We start from the raw sequence: 26965 nt of genomic DNA, 5'->3' as shown, positions 1-26965 counted from the left end.
ACATCCGGCTCTAAAATTGCCGATGCTTTAGAGAACTCCATTTCGAGTGTGTTAATTTCCATGTTTAAGTGTTCAATTTTTACGGGCCTCTTCACTTGGCTGGTACATACAGTGTTTGGCGCTCGCATAGTCTTTCTACCATCGGCGCTGGCAGCGATTTTGTCTGCTGCACCATTTTTGGGCAGCTACTGGTGTTCATTGCCTGCCTTGTTGGAGTTATGGCTGGCTCAAGATCGCTTCTATGCTGGAATCGTGCTATTCCTATTGCAATTCTTCGTGCCACCGTATTTTGAGGCAGCCATCTATGCAGAAATGAAGGGGTTAGTTTGTAGATGTATGCTTCGATTTAGAACAAGGGATTAATTTAATTTGTTTGCCATACATATACTTAATTAGCGGTGGACATCCTTATTTGACTGGTTTGGCTATTGCGGGCGGCATGTATTGGATTGGTTGGCAGGGCGCCATCTTTGGTCCATTAATGTTATGCTTCTTCATAGGAATATTTGAGGTTGCAGCTGTAGCTATGCGCGCCAATGATGATCCAAGGTAAGCAAATAATTAAAATTTTCATTAGATAATGCCTTTAATGAGCCAGTCTGTTAATTTGGTTTTTAGACGAAGCTCTGAAGAAGACACCCGAGCGACGTGAGTTGCTTATGAAATGCATTGACACACGCCAAATGACATGAACATTCAACGCAAATAACAATACATCGCGATTATGTATTTCTCCTAACGCCAAACAAGCTGCTAATACGCTTCATTCTTGTTAATATGCTTTACATTTACATGGCTAACTCATGAGACTTGTTTGCTTTAAGTTTTAACAACAGTTTTTAAATTCCAACAAGTAAAATGGTTTGAAATTAACATGCCATCAACGCTAAGTTCTGAACGGAATGAGAGGGGTTTACTAAATAAGAATTTAAAACCGGTTGCTCTACTTCAATCCATTTATTTTTGTAAAGAATTTTCTAAATTTTATTTCTTTGTAATTTTACCGCTATATTCCTTCGTTGTATTTTCAGCTTACGCAGACATTCTTTTTATGACTACTAACCTTTTAAGTAGCGCAGCGAATTTCGCGTATACATAATAGCAGCAAATATGGGTGTAGAATCTGACTCAATTGGGGGAAAAATCTGTTATGAATTTCCAATCCGCGACTTAATATAAAAAAAATTGGTGTAACTACCTCGAATACTTTTTTTACAAAAAGTAAATCTTAATGTGTTAAATTTTATGTACCTAACTACTACATAAATGTACGTAAGCTAACAGATGAATCAAAATAATTANTGCCTTGTTGGAGTTATGGCTGGCTCAAGATCGCTTCTATGCTGGAATCGTGCTATTCCTATTGCAATTCTTCGTGCCACCGTATTTTGAGGCAGCCATCTATGCAGAAATGAAGGGGTTAGTTTGTAGATGTATGCTTCGATTTAGAACAAGGGATTAATTTAATTTGTTTGCCATACATATACTTAATTAGCGGTGGACATCCTTATTTGACTGGTTTGGCTATTGCGGGCGGCATGTATTGGATTGGTTGGCAGGGCGCCATCTTTGGTCCATTAATGTTATGCTTCTTCATAGGAATATTTGAGGTTGCAGCTGTAGCTATGCGCGCCAATGATGATCCAAGGTAAGCAAATAATTAAAATTTTCATTAGATAATGCCTTTAATGAGCCAGTCTGTTAATTTGGTTTTTAGACGAAGCTCTGAAGAAGACACCCGAGCGACGTGAGTTGCTTATGAAATGCATTGACACACGCCAAATGACATGAACATTCAACGCAAATAACAATACATCGCGATTATGTATTTCTCCTAACGCCAAACAAGCTGCTAATACGCTTCATTCTTGTTAATATGCTTTACATTTACATGGCTAACTCATGAGACTTGTTTGCTTTAAGTTTTAACAACAGTTTTTAAATTCCAACAAGTAAAATGGTTTGAAATTAACATGCCATCAACGCTAAGTTCTGAACGGAATGAGAGGGGTTTACTAAATAAGAATTTAAAACCGGTTGCTCTACTTCAATCCATTTATTTTTGTAAAGAATTTTCTAAATTTTATTTCTTTGTAATTTTACCGCTATATTCCTTCGTTGTATTTTCAGCTTACGCAGACATTCTTTTTATGACTACTAACCTTTTAAGTAGCGCAGCGAATTTCGCGTATACATAATAGCAGCAAATATGGGTGTAGAATCTGACTCAATTGGGGGAAAAATCTGTTATGAATTTCCAATCCGCGACTTAATATAAAAAAAATTGGTGTAACTACCTCGAATACTTTTTTTACAAAAAGTAAATCTTAATGTGTTAAATTTTATGTACCTAACTACTACATAAATGTACGTAAGCTAACAGATGAATCAAAATATTAAAAGCATTGCATTCCAATTAATGAACAAAATTATTAATTGTTGTATAGTTATAAAAGAAAAATTATAATCATTTGTAAAACATATTCTGAAGTAATGACTAATTCTTGTGCTTAACGAATTTATATCCGCCCATTACCCAAACAAGTGATAGTCAAATGAATTTTTTGTAATGCATTTTTTAAAAAACCCCTTTTTAGAAGCTTGAAATTAATTTTAATATTTACGAATTTTATTTAGCCAGGAGCGAACATTTTTAAATAAGTTTTGAAAACCCAACAAACCCTGCAAATGACTTTTCCAGTAAATATTATCCAAAAACTAAGTTTCTGGAAATTTTACCACTTTCGCTCTGCAAAAAAAGTACGAAAACTCAATACTTCCAAGATGTTGCAAGTTGTTTTAAGAAATATTATTCAAATACATACATATAGTGCCTATCCGAACTATACCACACCGACATATTTTCGAGTTTTGACTACTATTTATGTTATTATATTCATATTTTATATTTTTTTTACTCCATATACAAAAATTGTCGGAACATAGATAGTTCGTATAGTAAATGCGTGACTCTTTACGCTTGTACTTTATTATACTAGANTCTTGTGCTTAACGAATTTATATCCGCCCATTACCCAAACAAGTGATAGTGAAATGAATTTTTTGTAATGCATTTTTTAAAAAACTAAAATAACTTAAAAAACCCCCTTTTTAGAAGCTTGAAATTCATTTTAATATTTACGAATTTTATTTAGTCAGGGGCGAAGATTTTTAAATAAGTTTTGAAAATCCAACAAACCCTGCAAATGTACTTTTCCAGTAAATATTATCCAAAAACTAAGTTTCTGGAAATTTTACCACTTTCGCTCTGCAAAAAAGTACGAAAACACAATACTTCCATGATGTTGCAAGTTGTTTTAAGAAATCTTATTCAAATACATGCATATAGTGCCTATCAGAACTATACCACACCGACATATTTACGAGTTTTGACTATTTATGTTATTATATTTATATTTTATATTTTTTTTACTCCTCCATATACAAAAATTGTTGGAACATAGATAGTTCGTATAGTAAATGCGTGACTCTTTAAGCTTGTACTTTATTATACTAGTATGTGTTGAAACTTGGATTTATGTAGGTATGGATATAGTTTTTGTTATAGAACGAGCTACATTTAAAATAAAATAATTAAAATTAAATAAATATGTAGGAGTCGCATAGTTATGATACGCACTATAGTTTCGTGTGGCCTATTTTAACTTAAAATTACACAAAAGTTCCTTCATTGACTATTAACTGCATGTAGACATAGTTTTTCTCATTGGCAAATTGTTATAAGTAAAAACTTGCAGCTTCCACTCAAAATTAATTATCATTAGGAGGTTTTCTACAANTATAGAACGAGCTACATTTAAAATAAAATAATTAAAATTAAATAAATATGCAGGAGTCGCATAGTTATGATACGCACTACAGTTTCGTGTGGTATATTTTAACTTAAAAATTACACAAAAAGTTCCTTCATTGACTATTAACTGCATGTAGACATAGTTTTTCTCACTGGCAAATTGTTATAAGTAAAAACTTGCAGCTTCCACTCAAAATTAATTATCATTAGGAGGTTTTCTACACGTTTTGTACACGAAAACATATTTCTTAGTTTATATACATATGAGGGAATTCTAATAGCAGCCATCAGCCACCTTCTTTTTAAGGACTACTGGCTTCTGGTGAAGCTCGACATAAACTTAGGAAGTGATCACCAATATTTAGAACTGAGAAAGAATATTCNAACATATTTCTTAGTTTATATACATATGAGGGAATTCTAATAGCAGCCATTAGCCACCTTCTTTTTAAGGACTACATAAACTTAGTGAGTGATCACCAATATTTAGAACTGAGAAAGAATATTACAAATGCCGCTCTGTTTAAAATATCGAATTATTTATTGCTTAAAATTTGCAATATAATACTATGAATAGTATTTTTAATTTAATATTTTTGTATGACTACTAATAAATTAAAACGAATTTATAACTCGTCCAATAACCTTTATTTTCTTAAAATATCCATTCATCATTAAGAATTATAATTAGGGTTGGACTTCGCCGGTTAGATCACAATTCCGACTATCTTCTCCAATTCAACTGCAACGGACTCCAAGGTAAGATCTCAGAGGTAGCTTACTTTATGAATCGGCATGGCCGAAAGTTAGCTGCGGTTTACCTCGCACTTCGTCATAGTCCGTCGGTGGAACATCGAATCCGTCATCATCGACTGGGGACTCGAGTTTAACTTGCTGCAGTAGCCAGAGCGAAGTAGGGCTATTGTAGTTCGAGTCTCTTGAGGCAGACGAATCTCTATCTCGCCCACGTCAGGTGGTTGTGTTCCCAAAAGGGCATTCACAGGTCGAGAGTCAGTGTAGGTCAATACTGATGTCCCGTGAATGACGTTTATGGCTTGTCGGCATGCTGTCTGGACTTCGTCCGTAAGTTAGTATAGAAGCCTTCTGACGTGCCTTGGCGAGGGCTTCGGGTGCCCACGTTGGTAACACCCTACTAGGAATTCCTTGCCACCTGTCGCTGTCCGGGGTGCCTTGTTTTTGGCAGGTCTGTAGCTTCGTCCACTGCATCCTACCAGTCCCTGGCTACCATAAAGGCGTTGCATAGTTTGGGACCGGCTGGCCACATGCCTTGTATGTTGCCAGCAACGTTGCTTTGTCTTTGCCCCACTTGCTGACGACTAGCGACTTGAGGGCTGTTACGGCTATGTACTTTATTGACATTTGCGGTTGTGTTCTCCTACAAGAAGATGGACCTCCTTCGTCCAGGTGGTAAAAAGGGTTGCCGAGGATCGCGTAAGGGAGAGGGTTAGGCTCCTTGCAGTGAAACAGCGAGAAAGTCCGGAGAGGTTACCGTTTACTTTCGAGCACAAGCCATCAATTTAATTCACAGACGCCATTATCGAGCAGTCAATCGAGACTCCCTGTGGTGGTTGGGGGAGCTTTGAGATATTGTAGTTAGATAGTAGCGGGGAGAGGACACGACCCTGTGAGACCTCCTATTTAATTTTTCTTGGCTTGCTAATTATGTCTCTAAAAACTACTGACGAATGTCGAGCACTCTGGAGATAGCCACGCAGCTTGATGGAGCTAAGTCGATCAGCCTCAGTCCGTTATCAGACGTTTCGTCCTGGAGGCTGAATTTTCCGACAGTAGCACATGATACCCCCTTCTTTGTGACTATTGTGTGTGCAAATTGTGACTAGACGGTGAACGGCAGTACTTGGCGACGGAGTCTCTCTCTTTCTTGGATCGCGGCGATGTCACCTTCCTAATTAAGGGTCCGGACATTCCAGGTGCATGCCTTCAAATCGTAGCCCTTTAAACGTTTGCCGTGGTCTTTATCTAACCTGACGAAGTATAATGACTGAGGTGTCTTATCACATTCGGTGTGTGTACAATGCTGAGTCCAAAGAAGTGTGGTGCGAGCTTTTTAGCCGAAGTTGCACATTCCAATCTTCGGCGGACAAGGCCAAACGTGGCTGCGCAAACTAAAAAACACAGCTCTGAAGTTCGGGAGGTCATCGGGAAGACTTTAAAGTCATTGTTCCTATCGCTCGTAACATAAGTAATATCTGAAATATGGAAAATAGCGGAATCTGCCAACCTAAGCGAATCATATCGCCAGATGTCTCTCCTTTCCCCAATAGTGAAGACTGTTGCGGCTTGGTTGCCCATCATTTGCACACCATCTGACTCCAGAAATAAATCAGTAAATGTAATGGGTACTACCACCACGGCCCTTAATGCCATCAACAATTTAATAAATTGTGGCTTTAACCAAAGCCGCCGCTATCAAAGGACGGCTTTAGTAGCAGTGAACTTGTCGACGGCTTTCAACACAGCATTATTTGAAGAGGTGAAAGCGTTGGCCTGCGATTCATTTGAGAAGTGAAGAGCAGAATGAAACAGAGGTGCCTCCCAGCTGGTGTTTAGTTTCTATATATATTGTATATGTATGTATATAAACACTCTCCTCCACCTGAGGATACTTCGATGGTCTCATACGTCGACGAATGTTCCACTTCTGCGTTGAGCAATGATGTTGAGGACTTGAGTTTTAAAGCAAATGGTTATCTCTCAGAATAACAACAAAATTTACAGTCTGCCACAATAAGAACTTCCACAGAATGTCGTCTGAGTTTCACTTACCCAGCCAGATCCGAATTCTTTCATAATACTGAGTAAGCAGCTTCTGGTGGAATGCTACCAAAGGTACCACAACTACAGCCACTTACTTGAAGCTGAGTTTCCTTCAAGTCGTATCACAAGCCTTCTAATGGATCTCAAAGACCAGATTCAGCTATAAGTATGCAGACAGGACTTACACTGCATTCATCAAAGGTTAACACCTTCGGAAACTCTGGCTCCGTGAGTGCCGTCATGGGAGACCAAAGTCGAACTACCACTCAGATGCAGATTCCTACTTATCCAAAATTGTTCCTAACACACCCAACCTATGTCCAATAGGTGAAAACATTCCGGAGGATACTAACCACTTCCACAACCAACTCTAGCCAATTCATTTAAAACGTCTCTTCTACGGTCCATCCTTGCCCATACGTCTCGTTTCCGGGACCCACCGTTAGATGAGATTGAGTAGGTCTTATTAAAATTACCGAACATTTTGCTAGATCCATTTTTCCAATAGTTAGGTCCAGTTAAAATTTTTCAAGGGTCTTCCTGTTGTTCTTAAACTACGTCTTGAGCGGTGCCCAAGTCGGGTCTTAATATAAGTTAAACTAATATTTTGCTGCATTCTTGCCGTTGTTTTAACCTCTTTGCATCTGTTCCTGCGACTATAAGCAAAAATGTACTGAATTCTAATACATACATATATTTAAGTGTTGTTAATGTATTTAGCAGTAGCAGCGTAGATGTGTCCGCTATAGAAAGTGTGCTAGTTAAAGAAGTTAATGAAACGCATCTGAAGCCGCCGCAAGAGGTGACTGCGATCGAGGAGGTGCCGATAATCGATGCCATAAAGAAACATGGAAACAATGAAAATGATAGACAAATAATGTACAAACCTATCCAGCAAACCAGCCATGCGAACGACTTGAGCCCGACTAAGCCTCGGGCTGTAGAGCTTAAGATAATTAAGAAAACATTACTGCCTGTAGCAGAAGCGAGTAACTAATGTGTATATTTCTAAAACTACTTGCATAAATATGGTGAATATAAATTTAATATAACATTGCTAAGATAAATTGATAAATATTAAACATCAGATGTGTTCTAACTTTGAATTCAAAATTTAAAAGGGGAATTCCGGATGCTTTTCAACGCTGCAAAGAAAAATGGAAAATAATAGTGTATATAAAGGAATATCGCATGGTTTTAACAATTCTTTAGTCTACATTCCAATACTTACCCTTTGAAGAATGCGAAATCCACCACACGCACATTGGCATCCAATTTATTGAGCTGTTCAATTTCCTCTGGACTTAGTTTAAAGTCAAAGATATCTTTGTTCTCTCGCATGCGTTTGGAATTGGTGCTTTTCGGTATGACCGATAAGCCTTTCTCCACAATCCACCGTAGCAAAACTTGTGCTGCACTCTTATGATATTTCTTGGCGATCTGCTTCACTTCCGGCACCTCAAGTAAGTCGGGTAACTCACGTTCTACACCAACCATCTTATTTAAAGCGCCTACACCTTTGGAACCTAGTGGTGAATAGGCGGTGACGGCTATGTCCGAAGCTTTGCAATACTCAATCAACTCTGGTTGTTGCAAGTAGATGTGGTATTCAATCTGCAATGGTTCAAAGTAGTGGATGTGTATATGAGCAAAAAAACGCTAAATCATTCTTTTTGCATTTACTTCAATCAATGGAGTTCCAGAATAAGTTCAGTAAAAAATAAATCGAGCTTTTAAACACTTCTACCCTTAAAATGTTTATTTAGGTGAAAAAGTATCTCATTAAGTCTCATTATTCAAAAAACTGCATACCCAACTTTTTTCTAAAGAGTGTAAATAAAAAGTGCAACATTTGAATGAAAATTTGCACAATTTTCTTTAATTTTGCACAAGATTTGGAATTATGATTTTTGGGGTTTCTGTTGTAGAATTAACCATATTTTTATAAAAAGTTAGCCAAAAAAAAAATATTTAATAAAGAGTGGCCCGTATTGCAAAAAATTCTCTGTACCTAAACTTTATTGATTGACTGTATATACATAAGTACGTACCTGTAAAACTTGCGGTTGAATGGTGCAATGTTTTCGTAGCCTTTCAATTTGCTGCAGATTGAAATTCGATATTCCAATTGATTTGGCCAACCCTTTGGCAAGTAGACCTTCCATTTCCTATAATTATATAATTATGGAAAACACGCTCTTGTACTTCTATAACTAGTTGCGAGCAACTCACCTTCCAAATAGCTGCGTGATCGGTGCTCGGATCGACCATAATAGTGCCATCTTCATAGCGTTTAAATTCGCCATTTTCATCGAGCATTACCGTAAATGGCGTATGTATCAAATACAAATCGACATAATCCAATTGCAGATCTGCCAAGGATTTGCGCAAAGTCGACTCTACTAGATCGGGTTTATTGCCTGAGAGACGAGAAAAGTACAAATTCTACATAAAAGTTTTGTCGTTTTTTTTTCAAGTAGTTTTTCAGAACAAAATTTGTGTTCAGAATGCAGATCAATTTTGAAACCTACTTGATAAAAATGTTCTTGAAATATAAGAAGAAAAATTGGTTAAAGATTCCACAAGCAAAAGTACAAGGTCAAGCGCCCGAAGAAAATATTTACATAGGTGGATACATATGTATGTATTTATATACAGATAACTAACAACTTGTTAGAGATCAAATCGAAGCACGATCGCGAGCAGTAAATCGGCCAAAGATTAAAAACGCATATCCAGTTTACCGACTGAGCGTGTAAAATTTGCATTTAAGAAATAACTTGTTGTATGAAATTCACAAAGGCCCTAACCAACATTTTTTTTTATTTTACAGGAAAAGCAAAAAACTAATCATGCATATGGGGCTCCCATACCAAAAATTTGAAAAAAAAACACNAAAACTAATCATGCATATGGGGCTCCCATACCAAAAATTTGAAAAAAAAAACACCCGTACATACATCAGAATTCTCTATAAAAAGAAATATTAAAAAAAAAATTGATTGAAAAATTTTTCACATACAATTTTTTGATAAAAAAATAGTTTTTTAAAATATACCATCTCAAAAAAAAATTTTAAAAAATCACAATGGTAGCTCTGAGTATTGCGCAATTTGCACGTTGGTGCACTCTACAATAATTTGAGTTTTGAATTTTTTTTTACACCGAACTTGAATAAAATGAGTGCATTACAAATTTAAAATTTTTTTTTAATTTTTGTAGAATTTTTTTCATATTTTTTCCTCGTACCGTTCTCGAGATATTTGGAGAACTATTAAATCGATTTGTTTTTGTTCTGTTAGGTTTTTAAAAATATATTATTTATGTTTATACATCGACCCTAAAATTTTGAAACAAATCAAACACATGAAGTGGGAATCCCGTCCGTTTTGGTATGGAACGCCCCATATATGTATACGTATAGGGCGTTTTAAAAAGTGGCATAACACCGTTGTTTTTTAGTACTGACACTTTCAAATTTTTAGTGAAGGTGTATTTTAAATATATGCTACCAAAAATCTGTGAAAAACCCAGTTTCGAAAAAAAGTGGTGGTTAGGGCCTTCGTGAATTACGGTGACGATATGTTAAGTGTTTAAAGTGTTCCGTTTATGGTACAACTCCACAACGAGCTTCGAAGCATTTAGAGCTTTATTCCGCTATAAATTGCATATAAAAGCGCCGTAGCGTGTTTATGAGAAGCATTACTTTAAGAATGAAGTCAATTACCTGGTGGTGGCAACTTAGTGGTCACGAATAGAGATGATCGCTTAACTTTACCAGCAGATAACCACTCCTGTAGAACGTTTCCAATAGCCTTTTCATTCAAATACACAGGTGCAGTGTCAATATGGCGGTAACCTATCTCGAGAGCTTCATTTACAGCAACGGTTATTTCTTCCTCGCTTGCCTGTGAAATAACAACAAAAAAAATAAATAGTATGTTTATGCTTGCCATAAGATACAAAGTTTAAAGAATTTCTCTTTAATGCACAAAACTGGCGGAACTTCGGAAAGAAGATGGGCAAGGACAAAGTTTTTCAATCTCGTGTCAAACCGACTTGTGGTGAGGCGATTACACAGCCCGCATATACAATTTTGTATTCTATGCGATGACATATAGAATTCAACACCATTTTTTTTTCAAGTAAAAATTTTCTCTGGTCACTTCGAGAGCTTATATGTAGGTAAAATTGTACAGAAAAATTGAATCATATGAAAAGTGTCTGCGGGTTTTTGGGTGAACTTTTGAAAAAAAAGGTTTTTGTTGCAAATAAATTTTAATAAAGGACATATTAGCCATTATTTCTGTGATCTTTTGACATTTTCGAGTAGCTTCATAGTTCTATCGGTGCACATAGGGGTATTTGAACGATTTAGGCGGCCATAAACGAATTTGGCAAAATTTTGAAGTTAACTAAAAAAATTTGTCACATTCGATAGAGAACATTCCAAATGGCAATTCCCAGTCCCCCTCCATTTTGTAACTTGCACAGCGAACGCTCACCGTTAACCGGAAACAGAATATACTAATGCTGCTTTGATTTTTTTAAGCCGGTGGCAACCCTGGCAGGCTCCTTAGAGATAAATCCCTTTTAAACCCATTTCCAATGATACCCATATTGCAGCAATTCATTTAACTAATTGAACAAAAATGTTTAACAGGTGGCAACTCTATGGAGTCTATCGATGTCAAACGTTAAGCAAATTGATTTACTTTGGTTTGATGGAATAACTGGAAGTACTCCCATTCAAACTTTATCATGGAAAATGTTACTCATACGCCATGTATGTATGAGTACGGTCATGTACGATATGGCCTATGAGTAAAATTATTTCCTGCTCCTATGTATTTCATACAAAAAATTGTTGCCCCTTCACTTGTTTATTTATCCATCGGTTGTCATCGTTAGTGTTAGTGTTTTAAGGCGCCGCAAAGCAAGCAGATATTGGCTAGGCTTACTAATATATATTTTGTACCCATACTGTAATATTTCATTTATTTTGTGAATTCAATTGCGTTAAATTTGCAACCAGGTGGCAACCCTCTTCGAAAATATTTTTAACCGTAAGCCTTCTTAAAACTCTCTAGTTTGACACCCATATTGCAATATTTCCTTTATTTGATAAATTTAACTGAGATAATTTTTCAAATAGGTGGCAGCACTCATCCAGAACATCTCGAATGGTTATATTTCTTAAACTTCTTGAATTTAATACAAACATTGCTATATTTCATTAATTTTATCGATTTAATAATTTTTTAAGTTTAATATTTTCAAGCAGTTGGCAACCCTCCAAATTTTTGTGCCATGCATCCTGATATTATACCTGCTGCAGGCTGTATCGGAGACACAGCCGCTAAATTTAAACGTAGAATACGTGGTATGGTTAAGAGCACATCCAAGTCAAAAACGAAAGCTCACACTAAGAAAAAAATATCGATAACGAAAGCGATAATAATATCGATAGCAAAATCGATAACAAAACATCGATAACAGAATCGATAAAAATATCAATAACAAAATCGATAATAATATTAATAACAAAATCTATAAAAAAATCTATTACAAAATCAGTAACAAAATCGATTAAAATATCGATAACAAAAGCGATAGTAATATCGATAGCAAAATCGATAACAGAATCGATAAAAATGTCGATAACAAAATTTATTAAAATATCGATAACAAAATCGACTACAAAATCTATAAAAAATCTATTAAAAAATCGATTAAAATATCGATAACCAAAATCGATAAAAAATGTCGATTATTATATCGATAAGTTCCGAAAATATCGATAGCAAAATCAATAATAAAATCGATACAGTATCGAAAATATCGAATACAAAATCTATAAAAATAATCTATTACAAAATCGATAACAAAATCGAATAAAATATTGATAACAAAATCGATGAAAAATATCGTTTATTATATCGATAAGTTCCGAAAATAACGATAGCAAAATCAATAACAATATCGATAGAAATTTCGACAACAAAATTGATAAAACATATCGATAATAAAACCGATAAAATATCGGTTATTATATCGATAAGTCCCAAGAATTCCGAAAATCTCTAAAATCCCGAAATAGTCCCCAGATTGAGTCTCTGTCAATATCCTTTTCTCTATAATTACCTCTATTTTAAACTTTCTTCCTCTATCTTCATCTTTACTTTTATCGGTATCCTCATCCTCATATTTTTCCTTATATTTATCTTTGTTTTTACTTTTATGTTTATCATATTCTTCATCTACATATTCCCCTTCACCTTGGCCTTTTATAAATATTGCGCCATCCGTTATTCAAAGGCCGAAATACCAACACACACACATACTTTTTGTCCCCTTCTCTCACTTTCAACGCATGCACGTGTTTGCAAAATGATGACGAAGTGATTTTGTATGGAAAATTATTTATGCCCATATATTTGGATTAAATAAACATACTTAGAAGATATCAACCAATACTTCGAATATACCAAATGAAAGAAAAAATCTTGAACTTTTGATTAAAGAAAACCAAAAAAATATCATTTTGTCGATAGGTATGAATTATATCTTTGAAACGCCACACTTTTCTTTGAAACCGCTTCATTAGTTCTTGTGCCATAAGCGTTTTCGTAAAGCTCCAAAAATTACAACTACAACATTTAAGCATAGCCTCCATATCGAAACAAAAGACGTATTCTACGTCAAAAAACCATTCAAATCAGTTCAGCCGTTCTCGAGTATCCTACTAAATAGTAGGCGACCGATAAAGTCATCAGTGCGCGGGGCTCTTCAATTACACCTGGCTAGTTAGTTAATCGTTAAAATGTGGGTTTCGAACCCTACGAAATATAACCAAACCAGAAAATGGCCTAACCCAATATGAGTTGTTTTATCAAAATGCCAGAGATATTCAAGAGAAAAAACATCGAAGCAAACAGATTGTTTTCAACGATTATTCCTCAGAAGTACTGACTTGCCTTTGCTAGTGAAATTAAAATTTTTTTGTATTGCATAAAACGATGTATGGATTTATAATTTATTTGATGAAATGCCTCATGATCAATCAAAAGTGAATTTTGGATTTTTAGCTAGTTACGGCTTTTTATATTTCAGCGACAACTTGCGATAGCGCCTTTCTATACTAAGGTAAGGATATGCACTGGTACTACATATGTATATACATTCATGTCTTTAAATATTTATCTTGTACAAAAGTTCCTACATATGCATATTTGCTTTTGCAAGTTCATTACATATGTACATACATATATATCGTTACCTAAAGGTAAAAAGGTGCTAAGTCCATTTTAGGGAATTGTTCAGGAGAGACTACTCACAATCGATGTAGTTTTGCATTATCTGTCATTCTGCATTACAAACCCAATTTTGAAAAAAATGGACTTGTCACCTTTTCAACTTTAGGTAGTGATATAAGCTTTTGAATAAAATAAAGGTTTAAAAACCTTAAAATTTTTTTTATTTTCTTTTCATATTACGCTACATACAATACAATTACTGTTGTCTATATGCGGATATAGGTCAACGTGAAGTGTTTTTATTTTTTTTTTGTTTTTTTTTTTTTATTGTAAGTGTGGCTTGTCCACTTTTTCATTTTGAAAGTCAAAAGAATGCCGGAGCGCGGCTTAAATGAGACTCCACGCTTTGTATGTTTAAAACGTTGACCAGCATCCAAATATACATACATATGTACTTGTACATACTACTGCAAAGCTAAACAAACGTTGTAGAAATAAAAATATGGTATGCAGTATGTTTGTATGTAACCAAAACCGCTAACAGGTTTGAATAGTAACTCATAATGGGTTAAACTTGTCTGAAGGTGTAACTTTAGAACTTTTAACTACTACCAGTGATCGGACTCAAAAAAAAATTCTGTGTGGTAGAATCTGGAAAAAAATGTGGTAGATTTCAAAAAAATGTGGTAGATCTCAGGTTTTGGATCAAACTTTGTACAAAAATTTAAAAAATTCTGCAAGGCTTCCCTTAAATTGCAAAAGTTTTAATGAGATTTAAAAAAAAAAATAAATTTAGTATATTAAAGTGCACGATTGAAGTTGCCAAAAATTTCGTCGAGTTTTGGCAATTTTTTTCCTTGACAGTGTAAAGCTTCCATATCAAGATATTTTTCGAACATATTTTGCAACCTTGCGGAGTGCTGTCAGTTTTTCTTTTTATAACATCACGATGTAGCGAACAAAGGTGGCACGTTACAGAAACCGCTACTTGGGATTTGCCGATTTTTACAAAGTAAACAACGCCTCAGAAACTTTAGATGCACTGAAATTTGCTAATACTTTCACATTTTCGCTATTAATTCTTTTTATAAATCATAATATATTTTGCAATTTAACATAATAAAACCGCGTTTCCTGTCGAAAAATGTATTATTGAGAAAATTTACTATTTTACAGTTTATTCTATCCTACCATTAGCGGTTTGTTTACTTTTACTTGAGAAATTTCATCGCCGCCGGGAATGCGGAATCTTGAATTATAACTATCATTCTTGTTACCATATAGTCTTTAGTGCTGGACAATTTTTGCTCTTAAAATTAAGAAAATTATGTCGAGGAAAAATAAAACTAGCTACTCAATAACGCGAATATGTGGTAGATTTCAGACCTTATGTGGTAGATGTGGTAGATGCTCTAAAAAGTGGCTGATCTACCACAATGTGGTAGAAGTCCGATCACTGACTACTACATATCGTCGCCTGGGTAAAAGTTTGTCGTATGTTAATTTCGGCAGGTTGTGGGAAATCGCGATTGAAGTTTGGAATGCAATTTCTCAAAAACGCGAAGGTAGATTTTCTCCAAAGTCTCTGAAAATGTTACTAGTTCACAAGATTCGTAAATTATTTAATATTTAATGTTTATTGTTAATTAGTTTCGAGTTTATGAAGGAAATGTGACAAAATGTGATCAAAATTTCTACCTCATTAACGACACTTTTTACTCAATATCTTGGGAACTAAAAGAGATATCCAAAAATGGAGAACGCCATTTGTAAGATATTAATTAGCTTAATTTGACTGCATCACCAACTAAATTTTTACTAAATCATCGAAAAAGTTGTAGTCAATATCTCGGAAACTAAAGGAGATGTCTATTTTAAAGTGTACCAGCACATCTTTCGGCAAGAGGAAACATTTTGGAAGGTGCCACAAGCCATATCTCGGAAAATTTTTTTTGGACCACTCTAATATATTTACGTGTTGGAGTGCTTTGTTGAACTCGGCCAAAATCTCTTAGGGCCAGTTTAAACTTAGATTGCGTAAATTGGGTTTAAATTTAACCGCTGATTGACCTTTACTCATCTTAGTTTAAACCACAGCTGTGCACCGAAAAACTAGACTTTAGGCGCTTAAAACCCTCAATAAAAAGAATAAGATATATTGTAATTCACTTGCTTATTCAATATTGTGTTTTTGTTTTTTTACCATCCAAGTGCCATATCCCAATATCGGCATCTTCAAGCCATTATTCAGATGTAAATATTTTTGCTCGCTCATTTTTGTTATCAATGAATTGACTGCTTCTCAGCTTTTTATGCACTCAATCAGAAACCACGAACTTGACCGCGCGGCGTTTAATTTTACTCTGAAGAAAGCTGACAGCGGTCATACACTTTTAGCCGGCTGATATTGTCATAAAAATACTGGTTTATGTATGTAAATATGTATGTACATTTACGCTCTCAATGCGCTTCATGTTTTCTTTTATTAATTGCATTCTGGAGCAAAAGAGCTAAATGGGGGCATTAGTGTGTATGCAAGTAGGAGCAACAATGTCCATTAGGGTGGTCCGGAAATAAGTAAAGTCAGAATTCCAAATATGAACCATATCGGACCATAAATACGGGGTTTCAAATATCTCAACATCTGCGCCACCTGGAGGATTAATTCATCTTCTGTATTGCATTGTCATCGGGTTCTGACCTACGTTTTGATGTTTCAAGCCTGTACCTCTTCGAAAAGTTGATTAACCCTGGCATCCAGTAAGCGGTCTCTAGCCACTAATAGTGACTTTTGGTGGCGAACTTGGATTTTGAGACTATTTGGTATGTAGTACGCTGTCTCACGTCTCTAGTCTCAAAAAGTCACTAATTTGACAGCTGGCTAAGAGCAGACCTCAAAAATAAAAATATGGAGAAAAAGTTAATTGCTCTCCATTTTATTAAAAAAAAACGCGAATATGAAGCGAGGAAATTTGTTCAATAAGAATTTCGTTAGGAAATATACCAAAATGCTATAATATCATACAAATCCATTGAAAAAAAAAATAATTTTTTTTAACATTAAAATCTAAAAATTATTAAAAAAAAAAATAAAACTAATAAATAAAAAAATACTAAATAAAAAAAAATATAAAAAATCCTCTACGTCCGAGGAGTACTCGAACCCGGACCCTCTCGACCGGCAGCCTAATGCTTCGACCACTCGGTCATTGCGACTCTTCGGGCGGCGCGGCAAAAGGCAAACATAAACGCTATCAGTTGACTGTCTGTGTTTGTTTTCACCACGCATTTTTGTGACTCTCTCCTACGGAATAGCCAAATCATCTCAATTCATAAAAATAGTCACTAATTGCTAATCTCAAATTTAGTGACTTGAGATGAGACTGAATTACTGAATCCCAGGGTAAGCCTCACCGTAATGCATTTGTTTGCATACCCACATACATATGTATTTATGCATGCACATGTGCAGATATTTATGTGTATCAGCAAGTTTGTGATACAATGACTCAATTACGTTATTAGCGTACCCTTTTTAAGTTCGGACACACCGAATGTTGTCCTTCATAATTTCAAAAATTAAATATTTTATATGAAGTGACGCGTGGCAAGTGGCATTGCGCTGACGTGGGCACAAATCAATTTATTGCATTTTCCACATACATTTTTAAGACCAGACAGTTAATGAGTTCGACAATTGGCTTGAGATAATAACATATGTTCCCAAGGAGGTATTTATGTACATTTTTATTTTGGAAGAAATAACTAGATTGTTAGCTATTGTTTATTAACGATGTTGTTCGAAATATTTAAGCTTATGAAACGGATACTTGTTTGGCTTTTTTCTGCAAATTTGTTTGATTGAATTTTTCGTTCAATACGCATTCCTTCTGCACTTGACAGATACTTTTATGGTTCCAAAAAAAAAAAAATTAATTAATTAATTTAAGGATGCGCCTGACGGAATTCGAACCCCGCAACTTCTGGAAGCTTACAAATAGCTGCCCGCATACATGCTTTCAAATGTTTAGCTTGAACAAATAACAATACAATAGCCGTCATCAATTCGCCAACAGTCAGCAAGTGGCGAAACGAACGAACTCAATGAGGTACAACCAAACTGGCAATCGCCTCTCCGAAACTCCTAAAGCGCAGTATCCTCCTCGCACATACATAGGCCAAGAATAGTAACGCTGTGATACCATATGGAATACTATTACCTTTCGATGTGATGAGCTTTACCGATGGTCTTATTTCCATCTGTGCGGTCTCTGCCAAAAATGCGTTTTTTTTCTATGATCTTGCATTTACAACATTGGTCCGATGCGCACAGATGTGCATAAGAAGGGCCTTTTTAAACAAATACAGCATGCACGTTTGTAGGTAACTAAAGACCTTAATTCAATTTCACAGTTGCTGTCCATTTTAAAAGATTGAGGCCTCCTCTATGCCATCTATTAGATTTGTGATATTTGTATACGGTGACCATTCGTACCGATTTTGGCGGGACAGTACCGATTTTTAGGAAATTGTCCCGCTGAATATTTTTTGAAAGTCGGGACGTATATGTTATTAAAAATAATACCAACTCCCTAAAAAAATCATGGATATGAAAAAATTAATCTGTAGATACAGTGGCGAAAATATAAACAGGAAAGAAATATTTAAATATTCCTCGGCTATTCCTTTTTCTATTATTTAATGTTTATTATTATTTTTTATGAAAATGTAGCTCGTTATATAACAAAAAACATATGAATCAAACTTTGTACAAAAATTAGCAAAATTCGGCAAAGTTTTATCAAAATTTTGTACTTTTTAATTCGATTTCTTAAAAACATTGAGTATGCAGTTTGTTAGACCATTAAATTTTAGTAAAACGAAGTGCAATTTTAAGAATTTTGTTTTGTGGAAGGTGATGCTCATTTCTCCATGCAAAAAAATTGTCAACCTACTTTGTATGGAAGAAAATGCGCGAACAAACAAATTCGCAAACTACTTCGAACTTGCACTTTGTTATACTAAAATTTAATGGGCTACAAAACTGCATGCCCTTCTTCTAAAAACCTGATTAAATATTAAAAAATTTTGATAAATATTTGTTAAAATTCGTCGAATTTTCATAAAGTTCTACGAAATGTGAAATTTTGATTTACTACATAGCTCTTTTTTTTTAAATAATAAATATATTTTAAACCATGAAAAGTAGCCAAAACTTGCTAAAATGTCTTTTCCTTATTTACATTCTCGCCACCGAACATTTTTGCGATAATTTTTCAAGTTTTTTCTCTTTGTTTTGTCTTAAATAAAACTACATTAAAAGATGAAATGTCTATTTATTTTATAAAAAAAAAATTGTACGTTCATATTCGATACTTCAGAAATGTCCCGATTTTTGTCCACACAAAAATCTGGTCACCGTATATATGTATGTATGCATATTTTTTGTTCCTTAATTCAAATTATTAACTAAACCTTCAACTAAAAGTCGGCATGGATTACACAGGGCAACACTGATTTTGTTTCGTAAAATGTTAAAACTGTTTTTGATAGACTTTTTTGTGCTATTACGAATCTGCAAGTATACAGTTTCCATCAGCTTTAGATTTTGATAAAAACGTGGTCAAAGTATCAAAAAATCGCAGCTTTTGCAATATTTGAGATGCTCTAGCAAAAAAACAAAAGGTGATAGAGCCTTCCACTTGGGCTTAAATTAAAGGTGGAACTCTCGACTACTATCCCTGAAAATACCATTCGTACACCGTTACTTGATGCCAGGGTCAAGGTCCAGGGATGGCATTTTCAGTGATTTTAGTTGAAAGTTCAAGCGCTAATTTAAGCCTAAGTGGAAGATCCTACCACCTTTTGTTTAATTGCGGGTACTCAAACTTCCCCAAAATCAGTACACCTTTTGTTTTTTTTTTGGTAGAGTTGGTTTTCTCAAAATCTAATCTGATGAAACTTTATACGTACAAATTCGCAATCAGCACAAAAATGTCTATCAAAAACATCTTGAACAGTTTAGGAAACAAAATTTTTCCCCATTTTTTTTTTTTGGCCTGTGTTATCGTTATCCTACGGTCATAAGATTTCATATACTTATACGCTATTTAGGCTAAAAAGCACAAATACATATAGATGGTACATATAAAAAAATTTGATTTTTTTTTTTAATGCAGGATCGTTGCGTACAATTTTTAGTTTTAGACTTGATAGCAGTCAAGTTTACTTCCACATTCTCTAAAAATAAGAAAATCTTTTTCAAAATACAACTGATTAAGTTTTTAGGTACGCTAGTCACGAATCTTATGTCAAATTAAAACTGTGACAATTGACAGCTGTCAAATGGTCTGAATTTTTCTAAAACTAAGAAAATATTTCTTAAAACGCTACTGATAAAAGTTTTAGATACGCCAGTCACGTAATAGTATAAATTACATTGATTCTTAATATTTTAATACACTATGTTATTTGCGTCGCTGTGGTGTAGTGGTAAGCAGTGCGCGCTTCCACTCCGCAGCACCCGGGTTCAAACCCTGGCAACATCGCAGAAAATATAGAAAAAAGGTTTTTTCTTAACAGCGGTCGACCCTCGGCAGGCAATGGCAAACCTCCGAGTGTATTTCTGCTATGAAAAACAGCTTCTCATAAAAATAAAATCGCCGTTCGGAGTCGGCGTAAAACTGTAGGTCCCTCCGCTTTGTGTGACAACATCAAGGCGCACGCCACAAATCGGAGGAGAAGCTCGGCCAAACACTAACATATGTGTAAGCGCCAATCTATTATTATTATTATTATTATGTTATTTGCGTTCTTCAACCAAATTTTGAGATAGGGTGTTTTTCAATAAATATTCAATAATATTCTGTGCTTTATTTTGATTACTTTTCAAGGGAATGCTTTTTTCTAACTCACTTGTAATAGGCAGTTTGGTCATTATAAAAAGTTCATCCCGTTTAATTCTTTCGTTCCTGCCACAGACAGCTTCCTGATTATTGTACGAAGGCGAGGTCTCAACCAGCCGATAGCCTGCTTCGATTGCATCATTCAAGGCCTCACTCATATCCTCTTCTTTTACCTGAAAATAAACAAACATACGTGCATATGTACATATGTAGGTGAAAGTGAAAGTACATAATGTCCATTGCGTCACCGTCAGTTGTCAAAAAAGTTGAACTGGTGTAGTTGTATGAAGTAAGTTACATGACAAAGGTGACGGTGACGCTCAAATTAGCTCAACTTTCAACTTATGCGTCTGCGTCAAGTGACAACTAGTCTGTGTTTTGTTTACATATTTGAACAAAAATTTTTCAGTTTGTGAAAATTTTTGGATTTATTAAAATAAGAAATGTAAAATAGGATGAAAGAAAAGTAAAAACGCAACGGATAGTGTGTAACTTGCCGCATAAGCACCGTTGACGCTAGCAATGACGGTGACGTTGTTGGTGACGCAATGGACGTTGTGTACTTTCGCTTTGAGTATGAGCGCGCGTAAAGCTAGATGCATTTTAGGATTTCAATCCCTATAGAGATTTCTCTAATTTTCTGTTCGCACCTGCAACGTCTTAAAGCCAAAAGCCGGCATATCAACGCCATTAGAAACTCGCAAATATTTGTTGAATTATTGAGAAAAAGTTTACGAATTTGTGATGGGAATAATATTTGTATAATTTAATTTTTTTATTTAGGGCGTGTGTGAATCGGTAACAAAGTTCTATGAGGAAAGCTGTTGAATAATATTTTAACTGTGGTGAGACAGTTTTGCCAATCTGCTGTGTGAAATGAAATATTTTTTGACAGCAGTAAATTTTTGATAACCGCAGATTTATGCGGAATAAAATATTACAAATTGAAGTGAAATTAATATTTTAAGAAACCATCTACCATCACTGATAGCATTTCATCAATTTAAACTTTTGTTTTACGAAAAATTACACACAGCAACAATCTTTGCGATTGTTAAAATTTTCTATGCATTTGTCAAAAATTTCACTAGCCTCGTGAGCTACTGAAATTTTATTCACCTCATAGTTGTCAAAAATTTACTTGCCGCGGCCTTTGTTACCGATTCACACACGCTCTTACTATTGAAAATTTTCTGAACAAAAATATTTATTTTTGACTGATACAAAAAAACTCCAAATAAAAATAACAAAGCACTCCGAAGAAAAAGTAGCCATGATTCATGATTTAATTATTTGTCTTTCAACAAAGATTGACCAGTGTAAATGGCAATTCAACCGTGAAATGTGAGTGTTTTGGCTGGTCGATTTCCCAGTCGACAGAAATCGACCCATGTAAAGGCAGCTAAACGATTCTTGCTATTTGTTCAATGTTTGTGCTTGTTGGGATGTGTGTGGTCTATGTGTTTTGACAGCCGTTATCGATAAAAATTAGAGAAGACAACGATTTGTTTTTGATTCGCACGGTGATTAGATCTGGATCACCTACGAATGAAGTGATTCGCTCTCAAAATTTTGTATGGCGAATTGTGTGGTTCGGTTCCTAATTGGGGCGACAATCACGAATGAGACAGCGAATTACGAATGGGAGAGCGAATCACTTGTCGTGGAAACATTTAGGTTTTTCACACTTGCCTGGTTATCAGGTTATTATTATTCTGTAGTGTATGTTATTGTTGTAAACTGAATTAAAAATATAACTACATAACCAGCTAACCTGATAACCAGGCAAGTGTGAACAACCCAATTGTTTTATTTCGCTTGAGTGAGAGTGAGAGTTTTAGAATTTTCTTTCTTGAGTGAAGTGTAGAGGAAATTTGACACTGCAGAAGCAAAATACCAAGGCGAATTCATACAATGTAATAGTGGCAGAATAACACCAAAAAAAAAAATAACACCAAGAAATTATGTGCACGGCGACAATCGGAACACAATAAATGTACAACAAACACATAATTTTGACAATCAGCACAATTCGCATTAAATCATCTGCTCCGGTAACACCACCTTGTAACTGCATATATCACTAGGGATTTTGAAAAAATACTAGATTTTTTTTTTTATCCAGCCTAATGTAAATGAAAGTGAACCCGTCAATTTTAGAACTGATGTATGAGTAATTCGAAAAATTGCTTTTTTCCGGTCGTACAATTTTCACATTTATTTAAGTGATGTTTTGCTGTAACGCAGGCAAATTAAAAACCAAGCAAAACTATTATCGGCCAGATTATCGTAATAAAGCATTAACGGAAAAATTTTATGCGCGTCATGAAACGTTTGATTTGGATTCCAATCTACTAAATTCGCCAGAAGTAAAGAAATATGTGCAGCTTATTAACGAGCATCGCAAAATGACTACAAAAAGTCGTTCGCTTGCACCGATTACGGAAAATCAAAGATATGGTTGGCTAATAGACCATGCGATGCAACCGAAAGATGAAATGGATAGGTCCTTGCTGCTTTACCCCCGCAAAGTGGACTCACAAATGAAACTCATCGCTGACGTATCGGCGGCAAAGAATTGGCGCCGTAATTTTAAATAAATTACCAAATAAGTATTTTCGTAATAGTAATCGCATTAATATGAATGTATGTATGTATCTATGTACTAACAAAAATTTCAAAATTCATTCTTTGTTTGATTATAATGCATTTTCGTGTCGTGTGTGTTAATTTGCTTATATAAAGACTGCTTTGCACTAAGTCAAACTGCGTGGTATTTGTCGTCAAATAAGTGAAAACACATTGTCATTTGAGACTAAAAAACGTCCTGTAGACTAATACTTATACATAGATCAGCAGCCGGATTCCAGCATTCGCTATTGCTGGTTTTGATCGCCAAAAATCACCAAATACGTTATAGGATCTTAGATCTCCTTTGTGGCAATTGAAAAGAATTTACTCTAGTATACATTATGAAATAAAATTTCCTACGCGGTTCTCACGTTGGTAGCCCCGAGTAGAAGGCACTTGCTTTTATGTACTACTAGCAAACCCGACGGACTTTGTCCCTCCCAAAATTAACTTTTTATTTTATTTTATTAAACATTTAGTCCAACGTTTTCACCAACAATTCACGTTCAGGTTTGATTTTGTGTGTTCGTCAGAAGGCATATCCTCCATTGCCATCTTGAATAACCTAATGATAGAGTTACATACGGACATATGTATGGTCCGTGAAGAAGTTCTTGCAACAACAATGATCTGGTTCGATGGTGAATCGTCCTTGAATCTGTATGGTACAGTTGGTGGCAAATTCGAAAGGAAATACCTTTTAGAAATAAGTATATGGATATTTTAATTTTGTGGCACTTGCATCTTCTTTTCGGCACTATTTTGAAGGCACATTTTGAAATTTTTAAATTCCATCCCTGGATATAACCCTGGATACAAATGTATTTATGCACATACATACGAGTATTTACATAGTATGCACTAAATTTATAAATGCAAATACATACATACATACATATGTATGTACATATGCATGAATTACTTCGATTGGCATGCTTGCCCTTGCCATTCGAGCCACTTGGCGGTAGTGCGCTACCTCAACGTTTAGACAAAAGATTAATCCTTTAAGGCCACGATTGTAAGGAGGATAATGAAACCGCTGATTATTTTGTGTCATAGTGTTTGTGAAATCCTGCTAAATGCGTATAAGGCTTTAGTTTAGACCGAACTTAAAATACTTCGAGTTGCTTAATGCTTAGGCTAGTCTAATGTCCTTACTTAACAATTTAACAAAACAAAATACCAGTAAATATTTCTTCATTGTTTATAAAACAAGACTAGATTAGTAATGTAAATAAAGTTGAATTAAAGTAAATGATTTTGAGTAATTTTGAGTTTGAAAACTAGATTAGATGCCTAAGCACATACTACAAATGGTAGTTTACTTACATATCTATGAATGTATGTATATGTACAAAGGTACATTAAGATGTTCCACTATTTTATGATAATTCGATATACCCTCCCTCTTTTTAATTTTCTTCTTATTGCTTTAATAGCTTTCTCTATATTGTTGTGTTTTCAACTGTTTACTGAATGATCAAGAAGAACATTTTCTATTTTTTGAAGGACATATTTTTGTTGTATTGATACTCTTTGCCATAATTTGTAATGCACTCCTTTTTAACACATTTCAGAGATAATTTAAGTCAAACCCCCCATTATTTTTGAATTAAGATTTCACTTAATCCCTGCCGAGGCTGGGCCTTCCATAAACTCCTTTCGGGCGTTGTGCTTTGGATGCTGGCCGAAGTTGCCAACCCTTTTATGGATATAGCGAATCTCTGCCCGGCAGAACAATACGCTCTTCCCTGCTAACCACAGAACCAAGTATGGATACAAAACGTAAAACCGCAACCTTAAAAAACCGATAAGAGATACAACCTTTGCCTTAATTGAACTGCGGCATTCCGGAGCTCTCCGATGGCAGCCACTAAAAAACACTCGATAGAGTTAACCCTCCCACCAACACTTGTACCTAGATAGCCCTCGTACGGGAAGTACGCAGGGAAACATAAAAAGATCTCAATGTGGGTCTTCGTGGAGGTGCAATTGAACTTAGGGGTGGGCGAAAACATATAATTCTGGATTTCGACGTCGAATCGAAAAGGCGGGCAATCAATAAAAGAGCTCAAGTCTACACAGGAGCTCGTCTGAAAGTTGTTCGCTTAGTTATCGGACACACCATCGGACAAAGCGGAAATCTTGGAAGATCTCAGCCCAGATATAACCATGCGAAATTGGGCAGTTATTAATAATACTTCCCTTTCTAGATTTAAATTGTAATTATAATTACAAAACTTCTTTCGCGACCCAATCTAATGTCCGTATCCCTAACTAGAAATTGCCACAACACGGAAATGACTCTCATATATGTATGAATTACTTCCTCTGCTTGAACAGTTTTTCAATATTTGAATACTTAGTAATGTGATACTTTTGTTTAGCTCCTTCGACTTGGGTTCAAACATTTTTTATTTACGCGGATGCATAAATATACAAACATACATACATACTACATGCATGCATATTCACATACATACATACATATGTGTACTTTAATTTGTATTCACATGTTATGAGTTCAAAAAGAGCGTATGCCTGCCAAAATGGCAACAATTGCGAAATCCCTAATCTTAAGCGGATTTAGAGGCTCTTGTTTTGTTTTGGAAAAATATTATGTTCATATACACTATATATGTTCATACATTATATGCTTCTGATGTTCATTTGTTCTTCTAATCCAAGGGGTGCTGACGTAAACAAATTCGCACTATTCTTTCTACGACCTTTGAACATGCCGCTTCGACAAGTACTGGTGGTTTCTAACTCCATTATTGTATACATACATACATACATCACCGGAAATAAAGTTAATTTATTAAACGACCGATATCAATTTCTGATATCACTTTCGCCAGCAGCTCGTTCATTAGAGATACATACTCTTCTTCTTCTTAATTGGTGCTGTAACCGTCTAAGCTATTTTGGCCGAGGTCAACAAAGCACGCCAGTCGTTTCTCTTTTGTGTNACTTTCGCCAGCAGCTCGTTCATTAGAGATACATACTCTTCTTCTTCTTATTTGGTGCTGTAACCGTCTAAGCTATTTTGGCCGAGGTCAACAAAGCACGCCAGTCGTTTCTCTTCTGTGCCAACTTCTCCACCTGGTCTTTCCATCGCAGTGGGGCCTCCCTCTTCCTCTGCTACCACCAGCGGTTTTCGAGTTGAATACTTTCAGAGGTGGAGCGTCGGTGCATTCGAACGACATGGCCAAGCTAAATAGTGGAGCCGCTGTATTTTAATTCACAACTCATCTAGCAGGCTTGTAGCTCCAGCAGCTTTGTGGTTTTTCAGCCGCGTTATTGCTATTCGTACCTCGTCATAGTCAGGCGGTGGAACATTGACTGCGCAATCATCGACTGGGGGTCGGATTCTTCTCCTCCACAACTTTTCGTGCTACTACCATTCAGTAGGGTGGAAAAGTGTTCTCTCCATAATTTAGGTAAGTTCTGGACATCGGTAACTAGGTCGCCATTGTTGTTCTTACAGGAGTACGTCCTGGTATTGAAACCTTTCGCAAATCGCCCAACTCATTGGTAAAATTTTTCGGGCATTCTTC

General features: G+C 35.3%; 2 protein-coding genes and 1 long non-coding RNA gene across 3 annotated transcripts in view; 1 reads left to right on the top strand and 2 right to left on the bottom strand.

The window, feature by feature from the left end:
• The window catches only part of LOC108366480 (transmembrane protein 245-like), a 9060-nt gene extending 1430 nt beyond the window's left edge, over positions 1–7630 (top strand). The window contains exons 4-10 of the mRNA XM_017620902.1: positions 1–320; positions 397–549; positions 619–648; positions 1309–1419; positions 1496–1648; positions 1718–1747; positions 7334–7630. Of these exons, the coding sequence (XP_017476391.1) occupies positions 1–320; positions 397–549; positions 619–648; positions 1309–1419; positions 1496–1648; positions 1718–1747; positions 7334–7610 (1074 nt within the window). The 3' untranslated portion in view covers positions 7611–7630. The remainder of the gene's footprint in view (positions 321–396; positions 550–618; positions 649–1308; positions 1420–1495; positions 1649–1717; positions 1748–7333) is intronic.
• Positions 2066–3787, bottom strand: LOC108366478 (uncharacterized). The gene is made up of 2 exons (XR_001848087.1): positions 2997–3787; positions 2066–2497 (listed from the first exon to the last, which is right to left on the bottom strand). It is a non-coding gene; the product is annotated as an uncharacterized LOC108366478 (long non-coding RNA).
• Positions 7585–16235, bottom strand: LOC108366477 (alcohol dehydrogenase [NADP(+)]). Its single transcript, XM_017620899.1, has 6 exons — positions 16073–16235; positions 10341–10521; positions 8846–9033; positions 8665–8781; positions 7845–8227; positions 7585–7758 (listed from the first exon to the last, which is right to left on the bottom strand). Exons 1-6 carry the CDS (start codon positions 16142–16144, stop codon positions 7728–7730), a joined length of 972 nt encoding a protein of 323 aa, XP_017476388.1. The 5' UTR covers positions 16145–16235; the 3' UTR covers positions 7585–7727.
• Between the last annotated feature and the right edge of the window lie 10730 nt (positions 16236–26965).

The sequence above is a fragment of the Rhagoletis zephyria genome, unplaced genomic scaffold, assembly GCF_001687245.7.
Source record: "Rhagoletis zephyria isolate East Lansing unplaced genomic scaffold, Rhagoletis_zephyria_1.1 Rzeph_scaffold_02284, whole genome shotgun sequence".
Classification (NCBI taxonomy): domain Eukaryota; kingdom Metazoa; phylum Arthropoda; class Insecta; order Diptera; family Tephritidae; genus Rhagoletis; species Rhagoletis zephyria.
This window is presented reverse-complemented; position numbering and strand designations above follow the sequence as displayed.